General features: G+C 33.9%; 1 protein-coding gene across 1 annotated transcript in view; it reads right to left on the minus strand.

Moving 5' to 3' along the window:
• The window catches only part of PPFIA2 (PTPRF interacting protein alpha 2), a 199,891-nt gene that overhangs the window by 40,932 nt on the left and 137,595 nt on the right, over window positions 1-21,364 (minus strand). The window contains exon 18 of the mRNA XM_049626011.1: window positions 19,944-20,037. Coding sequence (XP_049481968.1) covers window positions 19,944-20,037 — 94 coding nt within the window. The remainder of the gene's footprint in view (window positions 1-19,943; window positions 20,038-21,364) is intronic.

Raw genomic sequence — 21,364 nt, forward strand, 5'->3', positions numbered from 1 at the left:
AAAAACTGTACATGAATCAAGGGCAGTTGCCAGGCTTGTAGTTTCTTACTCCTAATCCACACTAATTTAAGCAAGTTTGACTTTGCTTAAATGACTCAAACCAAATGGAAATGTCTGGCTTCTACTTTTTTTTTTTGGTTTTATGTCTCTGCTCAACTATTGCAGTTTTAACCTAATTGGTACAGTATGCTTGCATTTGTAAGCCATGTTTCTATCACACTAAACAATGTCCTCATGTCTCCATGCCTTGTCTCCCCAGTCACTTTGTCTTGATTTTTAAGACATACTAAAATACTTCCCTGAAGCCATCTTTTCTTGCCCCTGAGGCAATATCCACTACATCTTTTTATAAGCCCCCTAGTATACCAAACATTCTTACCTAGAGTACCTTTAACATTTTATTGACTCAGAGATTCAGTTGGTCTTATTCTTTGCTGAACACAAAACCTGGTACACTGTAGATCATAAAAATGAGATGACTGACTACCTAACAAATTTGGTTCATCCTGGAGTAGGAAAAGTCCCTGTATTCATGCCCTCACAGTAGGGGAACCAACTTATAAATCAAAAAAATTCAATAAAGTGTTAAACTCTGAAAAATAAAATTCATTAATTACTCAAAAAAGTCACAGACCATAGGGCCAGTAAAGTCTCCTTTCTCATATTCTTCCCAACATGAATGGTTCATCACTGTCAGTGAAAATAGACTTTATTCTCAGACCACTTAGCCTCCAATGCTATTTTGGGATTGCCAATTTGTGATATGACTGTCTGAATACTATACAGTACCCTTTCCTCTGTCACTCGGGATGGCCATTTCAGTCACTTTCCATTTAATGCCTGCCAATTTCCCCCTTCATATTTTCTATTTCATCTTCCTTTACTTTCTATTTTTGTCACCACCATACTCCTTTTTTTTCACCCCTTTAATTGGCCCCTATCTCTAGTCCTCTAACCCTCTTAATACACTGGCATAAGAAGAAAATCTGCCATGACAGCAAAACAGGTAAGAGAGCAGCCTCTAAAGTCTGATGGTTTGGGCCTGATTCTTGGTGCCTCCTCTTCTTAGCTGTGCATCCACAGACAAGTCACTTTACCTCTTTGTACCTCAGTTTCCTCATCTGTAAAATAAAGCTGACAATACTAGTCCCTACCTCAGGAGGTTGCAATGCAAGTTAAACGAGAGAAAACATATGGTAATGTGATTACAACAGTGCCTCACACAAAGGAAGCAGCTAATATATGTGAGGTGTTACTTTTGTCATAGTATTGTCCTCTGAAAACCTGCCAACGGCTTCTTAAATGCCTAAAGTATAACCCTCAACCTGCATTACGAATACTAAAATAGGTTTAGTCTTGACTTACCTTTCTAATCATCTTCATTCACTTCTAACCAGAACTGAAAAACTACTTTTGCATATAATTTGTGCATTCTAATTTCTCATTGCAAACACCATTTTCCAGGGCTGGTAAGTTCTTTCCCTTCAACTATCAAAATCTTTCTGTTTGCCTAAATTATGACCCTAGCTTTCATTTTGTGATAATCCCATTCCATAAAGACTCTTTATCCTTCAAAGTCTGGAAACTTCTAGTGTGTCAGTATCACTCATACAGATTGTTGATTAGCACCACATGTGTGCGCCTCATATCCCACCCCCAACTCTAAAGTCCTAGAGATGAGAGCTTGTCCTTCCACTGCATCATGGTTTTCATCATCTGCTCTAGCCAAGAAAATCTTTCGAATGACTGTTATACTGTAATCCACAAAACTCTCAATGTTGACAACCACCTGGGATCTTTGATCATAGGATGAATTGTAAGTATTTTGTTTTTGTTAACATCAAACTATGCATCGCATCTTAAAAAGGAATAAGCATTTTGTTTAGCAGTTACCTATACTGGCTGCTCAGAAAGAGAAAAACATGCACTCTCTAACATTAAATAAGATATTTTGCAAATTGACTACTACCAAAGCTTCTGTTCAAATCCTCATCATTCGCGGATCATGGCAAAGGACTCCCTGAGTCTGTCTCTGGTACCCCTCCACCCATGCTTTTTCAAACTCCCAGTGAGAACTTCCTAAACGCAAATTTTTGTTAAGACTTGCCTACTTAAAAACCTCCCCGTTGTCCTAAAAGTAACGGTCAAATACCTTAGCATGATGAAAAAGACCCTTAGTAATCTGGCCCCAGCTCTCTCCAGACTCTTCTGCTCAATCAGTACTGAAACACTTGCCATTCCCCCAATACCACATTCTACTTGACCCTCTGTGACTTTTATCTCCCTTTTTCTTCTGATTGAAACATCCTTCTTTGCATCATAATCGTGGCAAATTCATACTTGTCCTTCAGGCATAGCTCATGCTTTATCCTTCCTGTTAAGATTCCAAGGCCTCTCCCAGGCAGAATTAATTTTCTCTTCTACACAAATATTATGACTTGTGCATACTCCAGTGATTGCACTTATTATACCTCTCATTTAAAATTTAAAAATATATTTAAATGTAATTTTTTAGATTTTACTACAATTCAATATAGTACGTACTGTAATAGAGATTTTTCTAATGTGACTTCTTGTTTCATTTAAACCACTTTCTATTCTTCTGAGATATGATATCATGGTTTGAAAGAGCAAAGGTTCTGGATGTAGACAAATTAGGGTTTAGATCCCCGATAACAACAGCTAACACGCATTGCCACAAATTCTGTGTGAAACGCTATCCTAAGAGCTTTGTATGGATAATTTCTTTACGCTTCACAACAATAAGATACATATTGATACTCATTTGCAGATGAGGACACTGAGGAACGCAAACCACTTGGAGCATAGAGTCAGCAGTGGTAGAGCCAGAATTTGAGCCCCAAGACCTTGGCCACAGAGTTAACTTTCTTAACCCCCATTCTATCCTTTAGCTAATTAATCTCTTGAACTTTTTGTAACTGAAAAAGGAGGATAAATTGATTGCAATAATTTGATATTAAAAGCAACTTCCTTGTTAGTATTAAATAAAATGGTATTCTCCCCCTTTTCTTTCTTTTCTTGTGGTTCATTTATATTCAGAAGTGGCATATATTTATTTGACCTCCTGGGTAATATGTATAATCTTTACCCGCTTACTATCACACCCTTTAATTCTTAACATTATCAGATAAAAAAGGAGCTTTGCCTTTTCTTTTCTTCTTCCTCCCTAATATCAGGTTCTGCATCTCTGCCAGAGGAACCAAGATTGGTCTTGATTATCTCATTGGGATGGACAAACTGGATTGCTTGCACTTTGTGTCAGTTCAATTGATTTTGTATAATTGCAATATAAAGGAATTCTCTGATTGAAAAATATATCTTAAGGGCTTATTAATTTACTGTGGCACATGACAAGTAATTAGTTATTGATATAACCAGAAGAAATAAATATGTGGCTTGATAAGAACCAAGAATAAAACATAAGTCAAAATAATTTGACAGTTGAATCTACTTCTTAACAGTATAGTCCAGAGAATAAATCTCTCTCACATAACATAGCAGTAAATTTACTTATACTTCATTTCACACCGTTATTAATTGTTCCATTAAAATTCAGTAGTCAGGAGGGTAAGTAGGATATGATCTCAAATTCCCAACAGACGATGAGCTATAAGTCTATCATTCAGAAATATAGACTTGTTGATCAATGCTATGAAAATCAACATTACATATTTGAGAAACTACTTGAAATTCTGGTCAGCAAGTATGAACAAAACGTGGTGCCACCCACATTTTTTCTAACATGTGCAAGCTGAAAATGTATATCTTAATTAACATAATTTTTCTAAACAGAAATGTCACAAATCCCAATCAGCTGCTTCAGAACATTGATTGCCTAAATATACATATTTAGCTCCATAAAATTAAGAGTTTCGAATTCAACATTAACAAGGTTGACTTGATTTTAAAAAGCATAGCATACTGTGATTTTGTGTGTGTGTGCAAGTGTATGTGTGTTTGTATATCCTATAATGGCACATTTTCCCATGAAGTGCATATAAAATCCATTACACTTCTAAGTAGTATTTTATTTGGATTCCAAGAACACATGCTAGGTTGTTTGGAAATGAAATAGTTTGACGACATTAAAACCAAAGTTTATTCATACTGAAACCTTTTCTCTTCAAGCTGCTCTGAAATGGAGGGCACAGTCTCAGAAACAAAATGTAATTTATTTGTGAATTTGAGTTGGGATTTACATAATTTCTTTCCTCACTTTATTTTGAATTTAATCAGTTTCAAAGCCATTAAAAAGGTATAAACACACACACACACATGCACACACAGAAATGTGATGAAGCAATACAATTACTCATGCTGTTACTGAAAACTAAAGGGATTTGTATTACTTTCCATTAAACAATTTCATTTTTGAAAGATTCTGTGGTCTGTTCTCCCTAGTCACCTCCTGATAGTAAATTGGGGACTTATTGGAGGAACAGTGGTAACTTTCAGGTTATTTGGATACCATTTAGACTAGATTACCTTAGTGCTTCATCTAATTTTCGCCCTCTTTAACTCAGATTTTGAAGTTTATAGTTTTAATCCTTCTTGAGGTTATAGATATTTTCCCATCCTCTTGTGAGGTTCAGGAAGTTGATAGTAGTGTCAGTAAGTACAGAGAACATGTCAGTCACTCAAGGGTACACAAAACAAATGGGAAAGCTGGGGCTTACATTCTCACCTTCTCATTCCTAATTCAGGGAATGATCTTTCCACCTCCAATCTCCTCTCTTCACTAAGTTTGTACTATCTTCTCCTGACACTTTAACCTCCTAAGCTTTTTTTTGGCAATTCTGCTAGGGAAATGATTTTAAAGTCCTAAAATGTTAAATTCCAGGAGCGCGTACAAGGCGGCAAGAATCTCAATTTTAGAATGAAGACAATTCCATCAGTTTCTTAAAGTACATAAACGACAATGCATCATGCATTTATTATTTTTCAATATTTAATTCGAAAAGTGGAGGGAAAATGAAGTTTTATTTCTTGGGATTATTTTCCTTATGAAACTTAAAAACCATGAGAAGACAGACCACTGATATTACATGATAACATGAAAACAATGTTTTAAATCTAATATCTAGAATATTCATTATGTTTAAAAAGAGCTTACAAATTTGGCTATCATAGTTGAATAGTACCCTAACCACGGCTTGCCTTGCATTTTTAAGAACACTTACTAGGCTTTCCTTAATATCATAAATTATCCTAACTGAAGTAAATTCTGCATTACTAAATAATTAGTAGTAGTAACTAGAACTTAAAATTAGAGTAGAAAAATATAACAAATATAAACCATACTAATGAACTAAGCAATACAACAAATATAAATATGTTATATATATATATATAAAATTATATATATATATATATATATATATATATATATATATATATAAAATTTGGTTTTCAATTGAAAAGCAATACCTTTCCCAAACAGAAGTGTTTTTAAAAGCTCACCATGTTACCAATGTAAAAGTTTAAACCAATGTAAATATTTTATAAACGTTATGCATACTTTGTTTTACTTTGAAGCCCCATTTGTCTTAGGAATAGATAATTAACATGTTTTCATTTTAGTTCAAAGAGAAGGATTTAAAATTTGGTACTGTAATCTGAGATGTTTAGATTTTTAAATCTTTGAAAATTAACCTGTAGTACAGGAAATAATGGGAAGCACACACAAAACCAAAGGAATAAACCAAAGCCAAGGATTACTTTGGAATCTAAGTGTAAAAGTCCTACTGGGGAAGATCCAGCATTTATCCTCTTCATTTAAGTGCAGTTCTAATAATTAACAAAGAAGTTTGTCTCTGGAAGAGAATGTGGGTGGAGAGCCACTAAGCACCAACGAGCACACAGGCCAACCCAGCCATGCAGCACAGTCCAAAATAACAATGTGGCCTCCAACTATTACTTAAGCCTCACCGAGTGCCACACTAACTCCTAAAGCATGACTTGAGGAGGAAGGAAATGACGTCTGGAATATCTTTTGACGTGTGTCTAATAGAACTGAATAAACAGAAGTGCCTGCAAGGCCAACATAATTAATTTGAGTGTGAACATTTCTCTGAACCAATGATTCCTTTTACAGTGTGGAAATGAATACACTTTGCAGTTTTCATTTTAGGTCAGAGGCAGTGCAGCTTGTGTTAAAACTGAAAAGAGAAATACTAAAGATAAAAGACAAAAAGGATGGTGCTGAAAATAAACATGTTCAGCAGCCATTGTCATTCAACTTACCCAGATGTGCTTTTCATGAGATGGAGAAGGATGGATGGAAAAGAAAAGCACACAAATGTTAATGGATACATTTTAGTCCAAAGAAAGCCATGGAATAAAACAAGAGCATCATTTCAGATGTGCAAAAGCTCAGATATGAGAAAGACATGGTGTCTTTTTTTATTTCACCGTGGCACACATACTCACTGCGTCCAAAAGCATGATCAGGTTGAGGGCAGGTCTAATTGTTGACTAGTAAGTCTGTCTCTTGAAAATGAGCCACTCTGAAACATGCATGACCACATTTTTCCCAGCCTCTAGTATATTCCAGGAAGAAATCAGGCATTTTATTAAAGAACATTCTTTACCTCAGGCCACTCCTGGGTTGTTTTACAAATAGAAGCAGCATTTACAAAATGGTGCTCAGATTCTCATACAGCCTTACATGTCTACTGTTCGAGCTCAAGAAAAAGTACAAGAGACCCCTGGAGAGGCAGCAACTTAAGAGAGCACTGGTGTGAGCGTCAGAATATCGGGGTTCTAGTTTTTATACATGATTGGTCAAAATTACCAGCAGGTTCTGATTTTCAATCTCCTTACCTTCATATGGGGCAAGAAGAAAATTATACATTCAGGTCCATACTTGTAATATTCTAACAAATGCCATAAGAATAATAATTTTTATAATATGCATTTGCCAGTAATCAGAACATGAGAAGGATAAAAGAATCCCATGACTCTTTTCCCCTTGCTACAATAATTCCTTCTCCTCTGTTTGAACTGGCAAAATAAATGTTGTTTGTGCCAACTGAGTCTCTTTCGACAGAAACATTTATTTGGACAGATGTTTATAAATGTTGCTCTGAGGAAAAAGGAAACTAGTTTGGTTCACCAATATTACCATAAATCATCGCAAAACAGCATTGATTTAAATATAATTTTTGAGGTAGCCCACTTGCTCCCTGGATATAGTAGTGGCACTGGGAAAATATGGAATTTAAATAATTCAACAAAAAGCCATGGTAATATTATTTAAAATTTTCTATACAAGCATAGTAGACTAATTCTTAGAAAAAATAAAACTTTTACTACAACTCATAAAATATATTAAATATAAGAAAATATGAAGCAGAAATCCGTATCTCAGATATTAGGCAACTTAGAGAGTTTCTTTTTTATTGCTCAGTCATTATAAAGAAAAGGTTGGCGTGCAATGAAAACACCCTGTACGTGCCTCATCTAAATGCATTCATTCAGAGAAACCATGTATTATTTTATTAAATAGGCCTTTTGGAGAAATGCGTATTCTTTGACCTTAGCTCCAGAACAGCTGTGGGAAGCTCTTTAAATATTCACATAAACAAAAACATAAATGTCCATACATATTGGCACCACAATGACCTAAGAAATTTAAGGCATTTTTTTTTTTACATCATACATGGAACAGAAAGAAAATTAAAACCAAAAAGAGACAGTTTCTAAATTGTTAAAATGGCTTTCCTGTCAACGTATCTGTGAACTCTTTGATGAGCTCTTAAAAAAGGCAATTTCTGAGCTTTCCAGGAAAATTGCCAAAAGCATTTGGGGCCAGTTATTCCCATGGACAAAATCATCTTTCTCAGCCTACCAGTTATCTAGTAATTGCTCTCCAATAAAACAAGTTGATTAAATATGTGCACAATGGAATATTAATAGTCCCCATGTATTCATTTAGCATTTTCAAAAATAGAAAACTAATATCAATAAAAATACCTTAAATATAAAATGTAAATTATGAAAACAAACAGGAAACACAAATATAAAAAAAACATTCAAAAAGTATTACTTAAATTTCTAATATATTTGTTATCAATTGTTGTAAGTTTTCTGATTTTTCAGAGTTTTTATGAACTTTCTTATTCTCCAGAGTCAATTGAAAGCAATACTGAGCAGTTACCTCACTTTAGAATATTAAGGATTTCAGCTCATGATGTAAAAAAAAAAAAAAAAAAAAAAAAGTCCTGCAAAGGACAAAAAGCTAGTCATAAATGACTCTGACATATCTCAGAGTGGTAAATACTCTAAATTCATGTCAGAGGGAATATATATTTGCAGAGCTTTTTCATCTGGATAAAGTATTTAATTTTTCTTCTATGTTCTTTCCTACAAGCAGTTATTTACAATAACACATAACCTCATTATTCGTTTTCTCTTCACTCCAGATTGTCAAGGTTATGATAACATCAAGACAGATTCTGTGAAAAATAAATGTTCTTCATGTAAAGATCACTGTGAGTAATAGGCAAATAACAAGTTTTAATTGACACAGAAAAAGAACAGGTTTTAAGTTACCATTTAATGAATATGATCAAATCCAATTATTGGCATGTTTTCCTTGGGAACATCAGCATACATCCAGACACAAGTAGACATTACCAGCGAACATCTGTCTTTTTTCCAAAATGGTGCCTGAAACTGTTCAGATGTCTCATTTTAATCTTCTAGATCTCCTACTACATGAATGGGCCATTTCCTGTTTATAAACTAGTCAACTTTGAATGTTAAAACTTCACATGATACATAATTCACTACATGAGCTTCATATGTGAAATGTGATTGCTTCTCTCTTCTTAAGGTTTAAATTGGTGACTCAGAAAGATTTTAAAATCAATTATTAATACCAGATTGAGGAGTGAATGGGTAGCAACTGATGTGAAAAAGTAGAATAAAGAAAGGATTTCCTTTAATAGGTGAAACCTGAGAATGTTTAAAGAAGAGAGCAGAATTTGAAAGTATAAGAGCAAATGAGAAGTCAGCACAACAGGACTGAGAGACTGGGAAGAGATGAGCACTGAAGCAAGAGAGTATCCTAGTTTCCTGTAATAAAACAAAAGAGGGGCTAGTGTTAATATGCATTTGGCCACAAATAATTTAGGGCACTCAGATGGTTTCTTCCTTCTCTCCCTCTAAAGCAGAATGTGAGTTCATCTGCAGAGGATGCAGCTTTGAGAACAGTGGAGGTCTCTAACAAAAGCTTCAAGGAGTAGAAACAAGATTGGTAAGAGAAAAATACTGTAATTACAGGGCACTGATGAAATGCCAAAGGAAGCTGGCCTGAAGTCTTGTACTATAATGTTCTCCAGCAGCATAGAGGTGTTCAGTTGTAGACATAGAGAAAGAAAATTCATTGGTGGCAGCAATAGTGGCATGTGGATACAACCAAATGAAAGAAGAGCAAAAAAAAAAAAAATTAGGAATTTTTGAGTGTGTTGAAATCATGGACATGGAATCTAAGCTAAATAGGAAGCAAGGAGAGAACAGAAAGGGGCAACTGTGCTGGGAAAGGATAGAAGTTAAGAAGAATGATAGTTGAAGAAAATGACAAAGCAAAGCTGAGAGGAGAAGACTAAGGTTAGGAAGGAATGATCTGTTTGAATTAGTAAGAATTAGTAATTTTGGAATAAGAGTGATTTGGAGGAGATGAGATGATATAGAATATGACCATGGAAGGTGTCTGACCTGAGTAGAGAATGGCATTGGAAGCCATGACACTTACAGATTAAATTGTGAATGGGTGATCTATGTGGATATTAGGGCACCACAGGGTGATGGAAAGGTTTACTTTATGTATAAAGACATGGGACACATTGAAAATAAATAGTCAAGCATATTTCTAGTGATCTTTATAAATGAAAGGAAATGGTTCAGAAGTTTTCAGTATGGTTCATCATCACACTACTACAGAAATAACTTTTCTTTAAAGTTAATGCTGATTTCACTCTAATTCCATCTGTGTCATTGCAATGGCAAGATTTCATTCTTTTTTTGATGGCTGAGTAATATTCCATTGTACATATATACCACATCTTCTATATTCATTCATCAGTCGATGGAGTTAGAGTGTATTATGCTAAGTGAAATAAGTCAGTCAGAGAAAGACAAATACTCATATGTGGAATTCTGGAAAGAAAACAGATGAACATATGGGAAGGGGGAAAAGAGAGACAGGGAAGCAAACCATAACAGACTCATTCCTATAGAGAACAAACTGAAGGTTGTTGGAGGGAGGTGGGTGGGGGATGGGCTAGATGGGTGATGGGCACTAAGGAGGGCACGTGTTGTGATGAGCACTGGGTATTGTATGTAAATGATGAATCACTAAATTCTGTTCCTGAAATCAATATTATACTATGTTAACCTAAAATTTAAAGGAAAAATTAGAAGGAAAAAAAAATCAAGTTAATACTAATTTCAAATAGTTAGAGATTTTTGAGACTCTTTTAAAGAAGTTAAGAAATGTTTATTCTTCTAAGAATTTTGTTCACTTGCCTAGCAAATCTAACCTGGTCAAACACAGTTAAAGTTGTGGTTCTGTAAAACCTGAAACAAAGACATTTCTTTGTATTTTTACATACATGTACATAAAATATACATATATCCATACATATGTTTTTAGGGGACATATAGAACTAGTTTTTAAAATAAAACTCTGAAAATAAGATACAGATAATCACTGCTCTCCTTAGAAATGTAGAAACAAAGAAGAGAATCTTATTTGATAGGTGGCTAATTTTAAATAACTGTGGGAAGAGATAGCATCTTCAAAGACCTTATGAAAAACCTATGCAGAGCCAATATAAGATCCTATATTTGTGGAAACAAATGTGGAGAATTCTTTCCAGATTAAGATGTCAGCATTTAAAGGTACCCTAATTAGTGACTTTTTCTCTTCTAAAAAAGGAGCTTAATTATCCTTGGTATTCGATACTAACTTTTTAAGTTTTATTGGAATGAATTGTGTAAGATTGATTCAAGCACACATTTAAATTTCTTACATAGCTTATTTGTAAGTGCTCATTACCATTCTTACATCAAACTTTGAGATATTATGTGTGGCTAATTATATGAAAAAAAGCAACTTTATAACACAGCTACATTTTGTGCTTTGAAACTATCTCCTCTTCCCAGTATTAAAAAAAAGTTTGGTTTGAATATATTTATTGCTCATGTTGAAAGATGGGATAAGGTCAGATGACAAACTAATTATCCTCCAGAAAAAAAATATGCTACTCTTTTCGGAGTATAAAGAGGGTGAGGGATTCTCTTTTGACTCCCTATATAAACCATTCAAATATATAGGATATAAAGGTCCAGCTGACAAACAACTACATACTTTAAATTGCAGCTTTACCCTGAGATCCCAAATAATTTAGAAAAAGGCTGGACTCAAGAGATCCAGACTCTTGTATCGTACAGTGCCTGGAAAGCTATGTTTCCTCATAGGTGGAGGAAAATCTACCTCGAAGGCTTTGTGAAAATTAAAAGATAATACATGTAAAATATGTAGTATAGTACCTAGAATACTGTAACTGCTCAATGTGATGATCAAATTCTTATTACATATATAATAAATATTATCATTACTATACAAAGAATGAGGAGGAAAATGGAACAGGGGTAATTACAAACAAGTATTAGATATTAAGTATATTAAGACAATAACATACAAGATGGGAAGTAGAGAGAGGTAAGGCTGGTGAGATAAATAGGAACCAGATGATGCAGGGATTTATGGGCCATATAAAGTCATCTGGAATTTATCCTAGAGAAGCTAGATAATAGCTGAGGGATTCTAGGCAAGTTCAGAAATATAATTTAGATAGATCTCTTTAGCTGAAGTACAAAGAATGGATTACAGGAAGGCAAGCATGTATCATGGTTTTAGTATGATGGTCTGAAAAAGGAAAGAAGAAAACCAATACATTTGAGAGATTTTAAAGAGATAGTATATGGAGCAAGAGTATACAGAGGTGCACAGAGGTACACAAAGGAAGAATAAGGACAAGGATGACCAAGGGCAAAGATGAAGCCTAGTTTTCTGGTTTGGTCATCTGAGTAGAAGTCACTGCCCTAGTTCCTATTATTTTCTTAGGATTTCTTCTTTACTTGAGAGTTCTTTCTCTTGGCAGAATCTGGACCTCTGTTGTTTATACCCCACACATTCCTAATTATTTCTAGCATACCTTGAAGACATGTTTGATATAATCTTGCTATACTGGTCATGTTCCTTGGAACATATGCTGGTTTGAATATATCCACTTAAAGTATATTTCCCAGAAATTAACACAATATCCAACTATAATCTGAGCAGTACATAGAATTTTGGCCCTATCCATTGCTTTTATCGATATTGAAAATCATTAACGCCCTTGCTAGACATTGCTAACTTGTCTTTTTTGTAGAAACAGAGATCTTAGGAGTTGCAGTTAAGATACCTCTATACCTACACGCATACCATATCCCCCATACACAAGTAACCAGTAAGTAGAGTCATAAAATTGGATGTAGACTTATATAAACACCCCTATTAAACTTTATCTTGTTAGATTTGGACCTCTATGTAAAGGTCTTCCTTAAATAAAATAATTTATCTAAAAATTTAACTATGTCTTCCAGTTTCATTCTTCCACAAATCTGATACTCTTATTTAAGTCACCTGTGAAAGAACTGAGTCTGCCACCTTCTATTTTACTTAGTCCTCACCAGTTCTTTTGTTCAGCCCCTTCGGTTACAATGGTTTCATCAGTTATAAACCCATTTTGTTAGTTTCAATCCAATCTTGTGTTTAGAAGTAAATTAAATACCTTGCTGCACTCAATAAATGGTGTTTCTACAGTATTTTTTCCTCCTCTATATGTCTAGAAAACGTTTGAAAAGTTTAAGGGCACAGTTTATTCTTAAAGGATTCCGTTTACTCTTGGTAATCAATAATCTCCTTTCTTACTGATCAAAAATAATCTAATAAATATTGTAGATTTGTTTTGGCAACTAACAATGAGGTGAGCGGTCCCTAGCTTGGAGAACAACTTTGAAATAAGAACATTAGGTAGCTTTAGGTTTGCGGCACTTTTTTTTATTCTGTTCAAAGACTAGTGATTTAGAGAAATGATCATGGCCTCTGAAATACCTAAGTGCAATTATTTGTTTTCACATCTGTATTTCTACAAGTGCTCTGAAAAATGGAACTGTGCAATTTGAATATCAGTAGTTTCCAACACAGTTCTTGGGACATAATAGGCATTAAGGGAATGAGTAAAAAATGATCATTTGTGTATTCTATTAATCTAGCATATACTTCAGTAAAGACAAATGATATGGACTTATTTAGAAAAGGAGATCATTCTTCTAGTATATGTAGCTATCTTAAGTTTTAATTTCCTATTATTAATTTTTATTTTAATCATTCCATATCATAAATGTTTCCCCTGAGCAGAAAGTATAGAGACTATATAGCGCTTCTGTTCTACTTATTCTGATCTATGAACATTGCACTGTTGGCTCAAAACAGCAGCTCTATTCATTCTGAATTCTTTTCCTTCCTTCAAATAGATAAAATATACCTAAATATAGTTAGTTATAAAAACACTTGGATTTTCCTTAGCTTTATTTTTCCTAAAAAAAATCAATGGCCAAAAAATCATTTTGGCCTTTAGCCTTCAGATATTATTATTTTCTTAGGTTTAGGGAATTTTTTACAATTGTCCGTGGTTGGAGTCAGACCGCAACGTAGGATCAGATGGCAAGGCAATGTTAGCGCTAGCTCAGTGCAGGTAGAGAAGACATACTTGTGAAGTTTCGAGTAAGAAATCGAGACACATTTCCCAGAGAAATATTGAGAACATTAGATTTGGGTTATGTCTTGCATTCATGTCTGTATAAAACGAACCTACGACTATAACTGATTGACCCAAGCACACATATCTGTTCCTCACTAAGCCAATCACATGCTTTCACCTAGGAATTTAAAATTTGGACTTAGGTGACACAGAAAATATGAGTTCTTGGGGTGTCTGGGCGGCTCAGTCGGTTAAGCTTCTGACTTTGGCTCAGGTCGTGATCTCACAGTTTGTGAGTTTGAGCTCCACACTGGTCTCTGAGCTAACAGCTCAGAGCCCACATCGGATCCGCTGTCTCCCTCTCTCTGCCCCTTCCCTGCTCATGCTCTCTCTCTATCGGAAATAGATAAATAAACATTAAAAGAAAGAAAGAAAATATGAATTCTTGATAACACTCTACAGAAATATTTCACAATCTCTTACTGCTGAAATTTCGGAGGTGTGCTGGCTCTGTTGTTTCTGAAATCTCTGATACTCTAATAACCTACCATGAATTCTCATTTTTGCTTTATCTAGTCAGATTCAATTCCTATAACAGGCTTACAAAATAGATTTTTGAGGAGGAAGCAAAGACATTTACCTTCAATATATATAGCACTACTTCGAAGGGAAAATGTATTCAAAGCTTCCAACACATGTCTTACAAACTAACCTCTGGAATGCAATTCATTTATAAGTTTAACTTGGCACACAGACACTTAATAAATATTTATTAAATGAGAGAATGTAGTGGAATTTATGTGATACCTCTAATTATGAATATTTTCAGTGATATTTATTTTACTTAGAGATATGCAAACTCTGAACCTTCCAAATGCCAAAGATTAAAAGTGCCGAGTCTCAAAACACATTAAAGATTATGCACTGAGGAAGACCCTTAGGACTGCAATGGTAATAAATTAACTAAATCTATAGAGCTTCACTTTTATGTCTTTGAAGTTCTAACATAAAGATTCATTGGTAGTGATTAACTATGACTGCCATGCTTCAAGGATAAAACCGCTTCTCTGGAGGATGCTACTGATAGCTGAGTTGGAATGTTAATTTCATTTTAATGATGTTGAAAAATTGATTTCAAATCCATATTCATTTAGCAATGATATCCATTTGGAAGAATATAACATATCTAACACAATAATAATAATATATTACCTACATTATAGCTAAAGAGTGAAAATGATAAATTAGTGTATTAATATTTTTATGGTACTTCTCAGTTTTAGTCTCAAGGTACAAAAGATTTCAGTATACATGCACGTTTCAAAAAACATATACCGTGTAAAGCGCAGGAGGAAAATCAGCAGATAAAAATTAGGATAAAGACTTCAGAACATATATATCTGGAGATATGTATCCATTTACAGTGTATTCTGTCAATTTTAATATGTTCACTGACTATCAAAGACTGTCATGAGAATTAAGGACATTACTATTGAAACAAACAAGTTCATCTTTAATCTCATAAGTCTCTAAAAATAAGCTTCTGGGAAGTAAAGTTGAGCCTAAAAATGAAATTTTTAAAAGTCAGTACATGTAAAACAGTTCAGGTTAACAAGTCTCCAGATTGCAAGTATAAAGTAAAAATATGAAACAAAAAATATTTGAATGGAAACATGCTTATGATATTTCTGAACCCCGAAGAGAAAAATCTTAACATGTTCAGAGAGAGAGAGAAGAAGCCCTACATGTTATATACAAAAGTGACAACTAATTGACATTAGATATAACTAGAGGCAAGAAGAACAGTAGCTTTAAAGTTTTGAGAGAAATTACTTTAAACCAATAGTTGTACACTTCTGGCCATTATCAACGAATTTTAGATGTAAAATATATTTCCAGATCTCTAAGGACGCAGGAAGGTTGCCACACACCCAACATCATGTTTCTAGAAATGGTGATATGGGAAATTGTCAGCTAAATATATTCCAGGAAAATAAAGACAAGAAATATGATGAAATATTAATACAAATACACTAACATTGACACTTTAAAAATTCTTTTAGATGCTAATGACCTAAACTTTCATTTCTTTCCTTGTAAGTTTATAGTCCTTGATTCTAGAGGGACACATTTACAAAATCACAATATTGTAGATGCTATTTTCAAGGAGAAGTGGGGATTATATTTGTACACCTTGCAAGTCTGTGACAACCCAGCTTTTTCTGTGTCAGGTAAATTTGTTGACTTTTGGGGTTCAGTTTTAGGAAACCACCCCTTTTTTGCCATATACTTAAGTCATATTCTAACAATTTGATTGGTGATAAAGCTGACATTTTGATCTCTAATTGCCTGACTCCTTTGTCTATCATCAAATAGATTCTCAACTTGGAATATGTTGTACACCTGAAACTAATATAATATTTTATGTTAATTATACTTTAATAAAAATATTATGCTCAGAGAAAACAATACAAAGAAATTCAGGTTTTTATGACCCAGACCATGTAAGTTTGTGACCTTGCAATAGTTTCTATCATGCCACACAATTACCTTTTGTATTTGCGTGGCTGGCTTCAGTTGGCCACTTTGAGCAAGTAGCTGTAGGTCTTAGATTAAAACATTAGCTGGAAAGCTAAGAAAGGGAAATAAGTTCTTAAATATCAGGGTGACAGTTACAAAAGGGAAGAGGTGGAATTCTCAGGTCTAGTTGCTCATAATGTGAATTTTAGAAATGGTAATGCCATTTAGTATGTGTTGAGTCAGAGAAGGTGGTTGGAGTCCACTGAAATCAAACAAAGGATGATGGACAAGATCTCAGAGAGCAGTGACACTCCGGAAGCAGCCCACATCAAGAAAACTACAAGAATCACAGTTTTAATATGAAGAGAACATATTGAGAGTACTAAGTGACTCAATGCTTAAAGATTAGGAGAGCTATACCATGAGGCTATAGAAAAACTGGTCAAATTTTAATGGGGAAGACCAGAAAAATTAATGTGAAGTACTCAAAGAATTACTAGATGAGTTTCAGTTTGACACAATCATTGTAGGTATTAACTGTACCCTCTATTAACCTGCTGGAACAATGGATGCAATTAAAGCTTTAAAGGAAAGTGTAGTAAAGATGAGGCATAGTAAAAGCAAACCAGGCAGAACAATAGTAGATCAACTTCAGGCCTAGGTGAGACTGTGTTCTGATGGGATAGCACCTGAGTGATAACTCAGGTTACCCAACTCAGGAAGGGAAAGGTTGGCAAGATTTTCTTGAAAGTGGGTGCTTTCGCAGATCCAGTATTGTCCTATTCCTATTTCTGATCATAGGAAAATAACTAGAAATATAAGAAAAACAAATGCCTACATCACAAAGCAAAGTAAAAGAATGAAGTAGGGACACAGAGCCAGTAAGCTGTCCTAACCTATGTATGTTGAATATACTGGATCGCAAATGTGCCTCAAATTAGACCTTTGTTTGAGAATGCCAACATTACAAATTTCTGAACTTTGCAAGAATCTGGACTATCTTGCATGCTGTTCTCTGTAAGTATCTCCCACATATGGGTTGTTTTAAAAAAATGTGTCATAACTAACTTCTTTAGATAAGATTTCTCTCAATTAAATTTAAATTCACAGATTGTCAACTGTAGATACCTGATACGCTAGTAAAGTTGAAAATAAGATTTTTATTCAGCTCTGCTTATTACCATTGAGACTAAGGAAGCTCTGATAGGAATTTTGGGGCAGTGAACATAGGTCTAAGTTAATGCTATACCTTCATGCTAGACTTCATGCTAGAAACATCATTTGGCTTGGTCAATGGATAGAATGTAGATAAACAATTGGCAGGAAGCCACAGTCATTGCGACTATGCACATAAACTATAATTGTTCAAAATTTTGAAAGAAATTACCTCATTTTTGCTTTTATTTTTCAATAAAATGTATTTGATTTTTTCCTCCATCTTGAAAGACTAATAAACATGAGATAATTTATTTTGTCTAGCTTATAAAACTCATTAGATGAGATTTTGGTAATCCAGAAACTAAGGCACAGTGTCATCCAAGTCCTGAATAAGTATTAGCACTTACATACATCTCATAAATACTGGTTACATATTTATACACATGGAATAATCAATAATACCAGAAATACTTCTGTCCTTCCATTAATCAACTCTGCCTTGTCTTGTTGGATCCATTTTAACCCAAATACTATTATTCTATAAGAAATAATTGTACTGAGAAATGTTATTATTATATTATAGAATTTTCTTAATATCAAAGACCAGTATTTTATTTAACACATTATAAAATTATATTTTGCCAAAACATATTGCAAAATAACACTCAAAAATCAAGTACAGTAAAATCTTCAAACTAAGTCCAGAATTAAAACTGGTTTCTGACTATGAGGGTAGTCAGGATTTGGGAAATAATTCCATAAAGTTAACATTAAGTCAATCCAAAAGAAAGAGATAAAATGTAAATATATTATTGTTTAAATCCTGCATAATTGGAATGTTTAATTTTAGTGGCTGTTGAAAAGGACATTTAATTTGGTTCCATAAACAACCAATGAACTATGTTGTTTGCCTCAATATCATCCTTGCATGCAATGTGAAAACAGGCCAAATTGCCATTATATGTAAGTATTTCATTATAGGAGAAATGAAAATTAACCTTTAAGTGAAATAAAACAAGTTCATTAGCCAGGCTGGGCTTTAATCACTCTTATTCCTTTAGACTTAAAGTAATTTTGAATAAATAAAATTGAAAGTTCTTTACACTTGAAATAAATTGTAAAGACTTTATCAAAAGAAGATTTTTTAGAAGAATGGTTTCTCAATAAAGAGGCAAAAAATTGAATAAAAAATTCCTTGATAGTAATAAATAAAGGTAAGACATTTCAAACAGATTGTGATAATATTTAATTATACATTTAGTGATCAGTAATGAAAAAAGAAATATCTACTAGTATTGAATAACACCGAGCAGTTGGCTATATTCAAGAAATAATCTTCTCAAGGTAATTTTTTTCTGCACAGTATTTCTATTAAATTTGGATATATATGTGTATATAAATATAATATAGATTGGATATATTTATACATTGGATATGTATTATGGGCTATGTAGAAAATTAGTGAAATAATTAGGCTAGTGAGCTTTTCTACAACTTGCAAGTCTGTATTTCCTCATTATTAGTAAACATCTGTAAAGCAAATGAGAAGGCAAAATATGAAGTCAGTTGATTACACTGAATACTATAACCCCATGAGCATATCTGCTACAATAATGATGACTAGAGCAATGAATATTATTTCATAGGAAAGAAAGTAAACATAAAAACTACAAACACAACGTAATAAAATATATGAGAAGGAGGAGAGGAAAAGAAGTAACCCACCAATAGATTCTGGAAGAGAGAAATCCTTTGGCTTTTAAAGAACATGTCCTATAGGTACTAGTTCATCACTGAAAAATGTTACTTTGTATTTCAAAAATATGTTGCTTATGGACCCCACTAGCTTTCTAACAGCTGCTGAGACTCAACATTTGCCAATTTTGCAAGTCATTTAAATGTTCCATATTAAATATATGAATGAAAAGATACACTATAATTTCCTGCCAGATGCAAAACAATCTGCTCTGGGTCTAAAATAAATTTATGTTCAATCAGTCAGGGAAATATTCTTTTAAATACTCCTGTATAAGAGGAGATACTTTAATTGTCAGAGGAAACACGAAGTTGGATAGTATACATTCCCTTTTTATCATACCAATTCAGCCCTGAATTTCATATCAAATAGATTATCACATTACTTACAAGGCTACATTTAAATATTTTAAATATATGTGATTTTTGCAATCAATGCATTGGTCTCTTAGAAGAAACTGTCGATTTCTACTACAGGTCAGAGATGTGTACATCTATGTCAAACCGTAGTTCAGCAGAACCAGAAAACTCCAGAATTGAATAGTTTTAGGGAATACTAGAACAACAATGGCCTTAGTCTATTGTTTCCAATGACTGTCTTTTTAACTCCCCCACAAATGATAAAGAGTAAGTGCAAGTTAGAAAATAGAGGAAGAAAATCTCCAAACCTACTTTTTCTTCAGTCTTCTATCCTTCTCAGCTTGAGTTCCAAGTTTGCCTAACCCCAGGGACTCCTGAGCAGCAGCTTCAGTCTCCATAAAGCCTCCTGTGAAAAAGTAACTATTCATGTTAGGTTGGATACACTGGGTCAATTCTGAAAATAAATTTTTAAAAGTTATTTGTTCAACTGCTCAGTATCGCGAATTCTTTTTCTTTTTTAGATCGTCCTTATACTGCCAAACCAACATGCATAAAATGGCATGGGTACATAAATGAACGTACACTGAGAGAATGAAAAGAAAAGGTAACGACTGACCTACTATTCATACCACCCTCGACATAATATATGATCTATGGAATATACACTCCATGGAATATACAAGCTTCAAGGTCTCTTTTTCTTCTTATGAAAAAGAAGAGCACATATCTGTGTAGTGCATGAAATTTTTTTTCAATATTTTAAATTTGACATATTTGATGTAAAATGGCATAAATGATAGCCCAATGAACACAATCGGGTGCATGTCTTCAATTCTAAGTCAAGAGACTATAGAAGTATTTGCTGACGTCTAAAGAGTTTGCATATCCTCCTTCTGGCACCCTCTTTTCCTCACCTGGCTGACTCCTTTATCCTTCAGTATATGTCTTACTTCCAGAACTTCATATGTTCTGGCAGGTTAGTTTTGTTTTGTAAATTTCATAATTATATCTGAAAAAAAAACCTATATCTTCAAAAAATCTTGGTAAGAATGGTTCTTATCCCAGCAAGCCACTAATTATTTGGTGTAGCGTCATTTTTATTGTTGCTGAAAAATACGCAATATACATAACCTTGAAAGGAAAGGAAGAAGAAAGAAAAGTATGTTGGGCATCAAATAGAATTACATATTTCACAATGCAATTATTTCATCCAGGATCCATAAACATATAGTTAATTCATAAATTCTTTGCTACACTTGAAAAATGAGAACTTAATCCTGGACTCTGTTTTCTTTTTGGTATTTACTATATGCAAAAAACATGAAGTCAAGGTAAGTGAAAAAATGTTCACTATTTTTAAGTGGGTTAAAGTACGCACATTTTTAAATTTTTTTATGTTTATTTATTTTTGAGACAGAGAGAGACAGAGCATGAATGGGGGAGGGTCAGAGAAAGGGAGACACAGAATCTGAAGCAGGCTCCAGCCTCCGAGCTGTCAGCACAAAGCCCGACACGGGGCTCAAATTCACGGGCTGTGAGATCATGACCTGAGCCAAAGTCGGACGCTTAACCGACTGAGCCACCCAGGTGCCCCAAAGTACACATATTTTTTAAATGGAAGGGATTTCAATTCCAGTTAAGCTCAAGATTAGGTAGAAAGAATTAAGCTAATACCAACTCTTACGAAGACTACTACTACTACCCACACAAATGTCACCAATATGTCAATAAAT

The sequence above is a fragment of the Panthera uncia genome, chromosome B4 (genome assembly GCF_023721935.1).
Source record: "Panthera uncia isolate 11264 chromosome B4, Puncia_PCG_1.0, whole genome shotgun sequence".
NCBI lineage: Eukaryota > Metazoa > Chordata > Mammalia > Carnivora > Felidae > Panthera > Panthera uncia.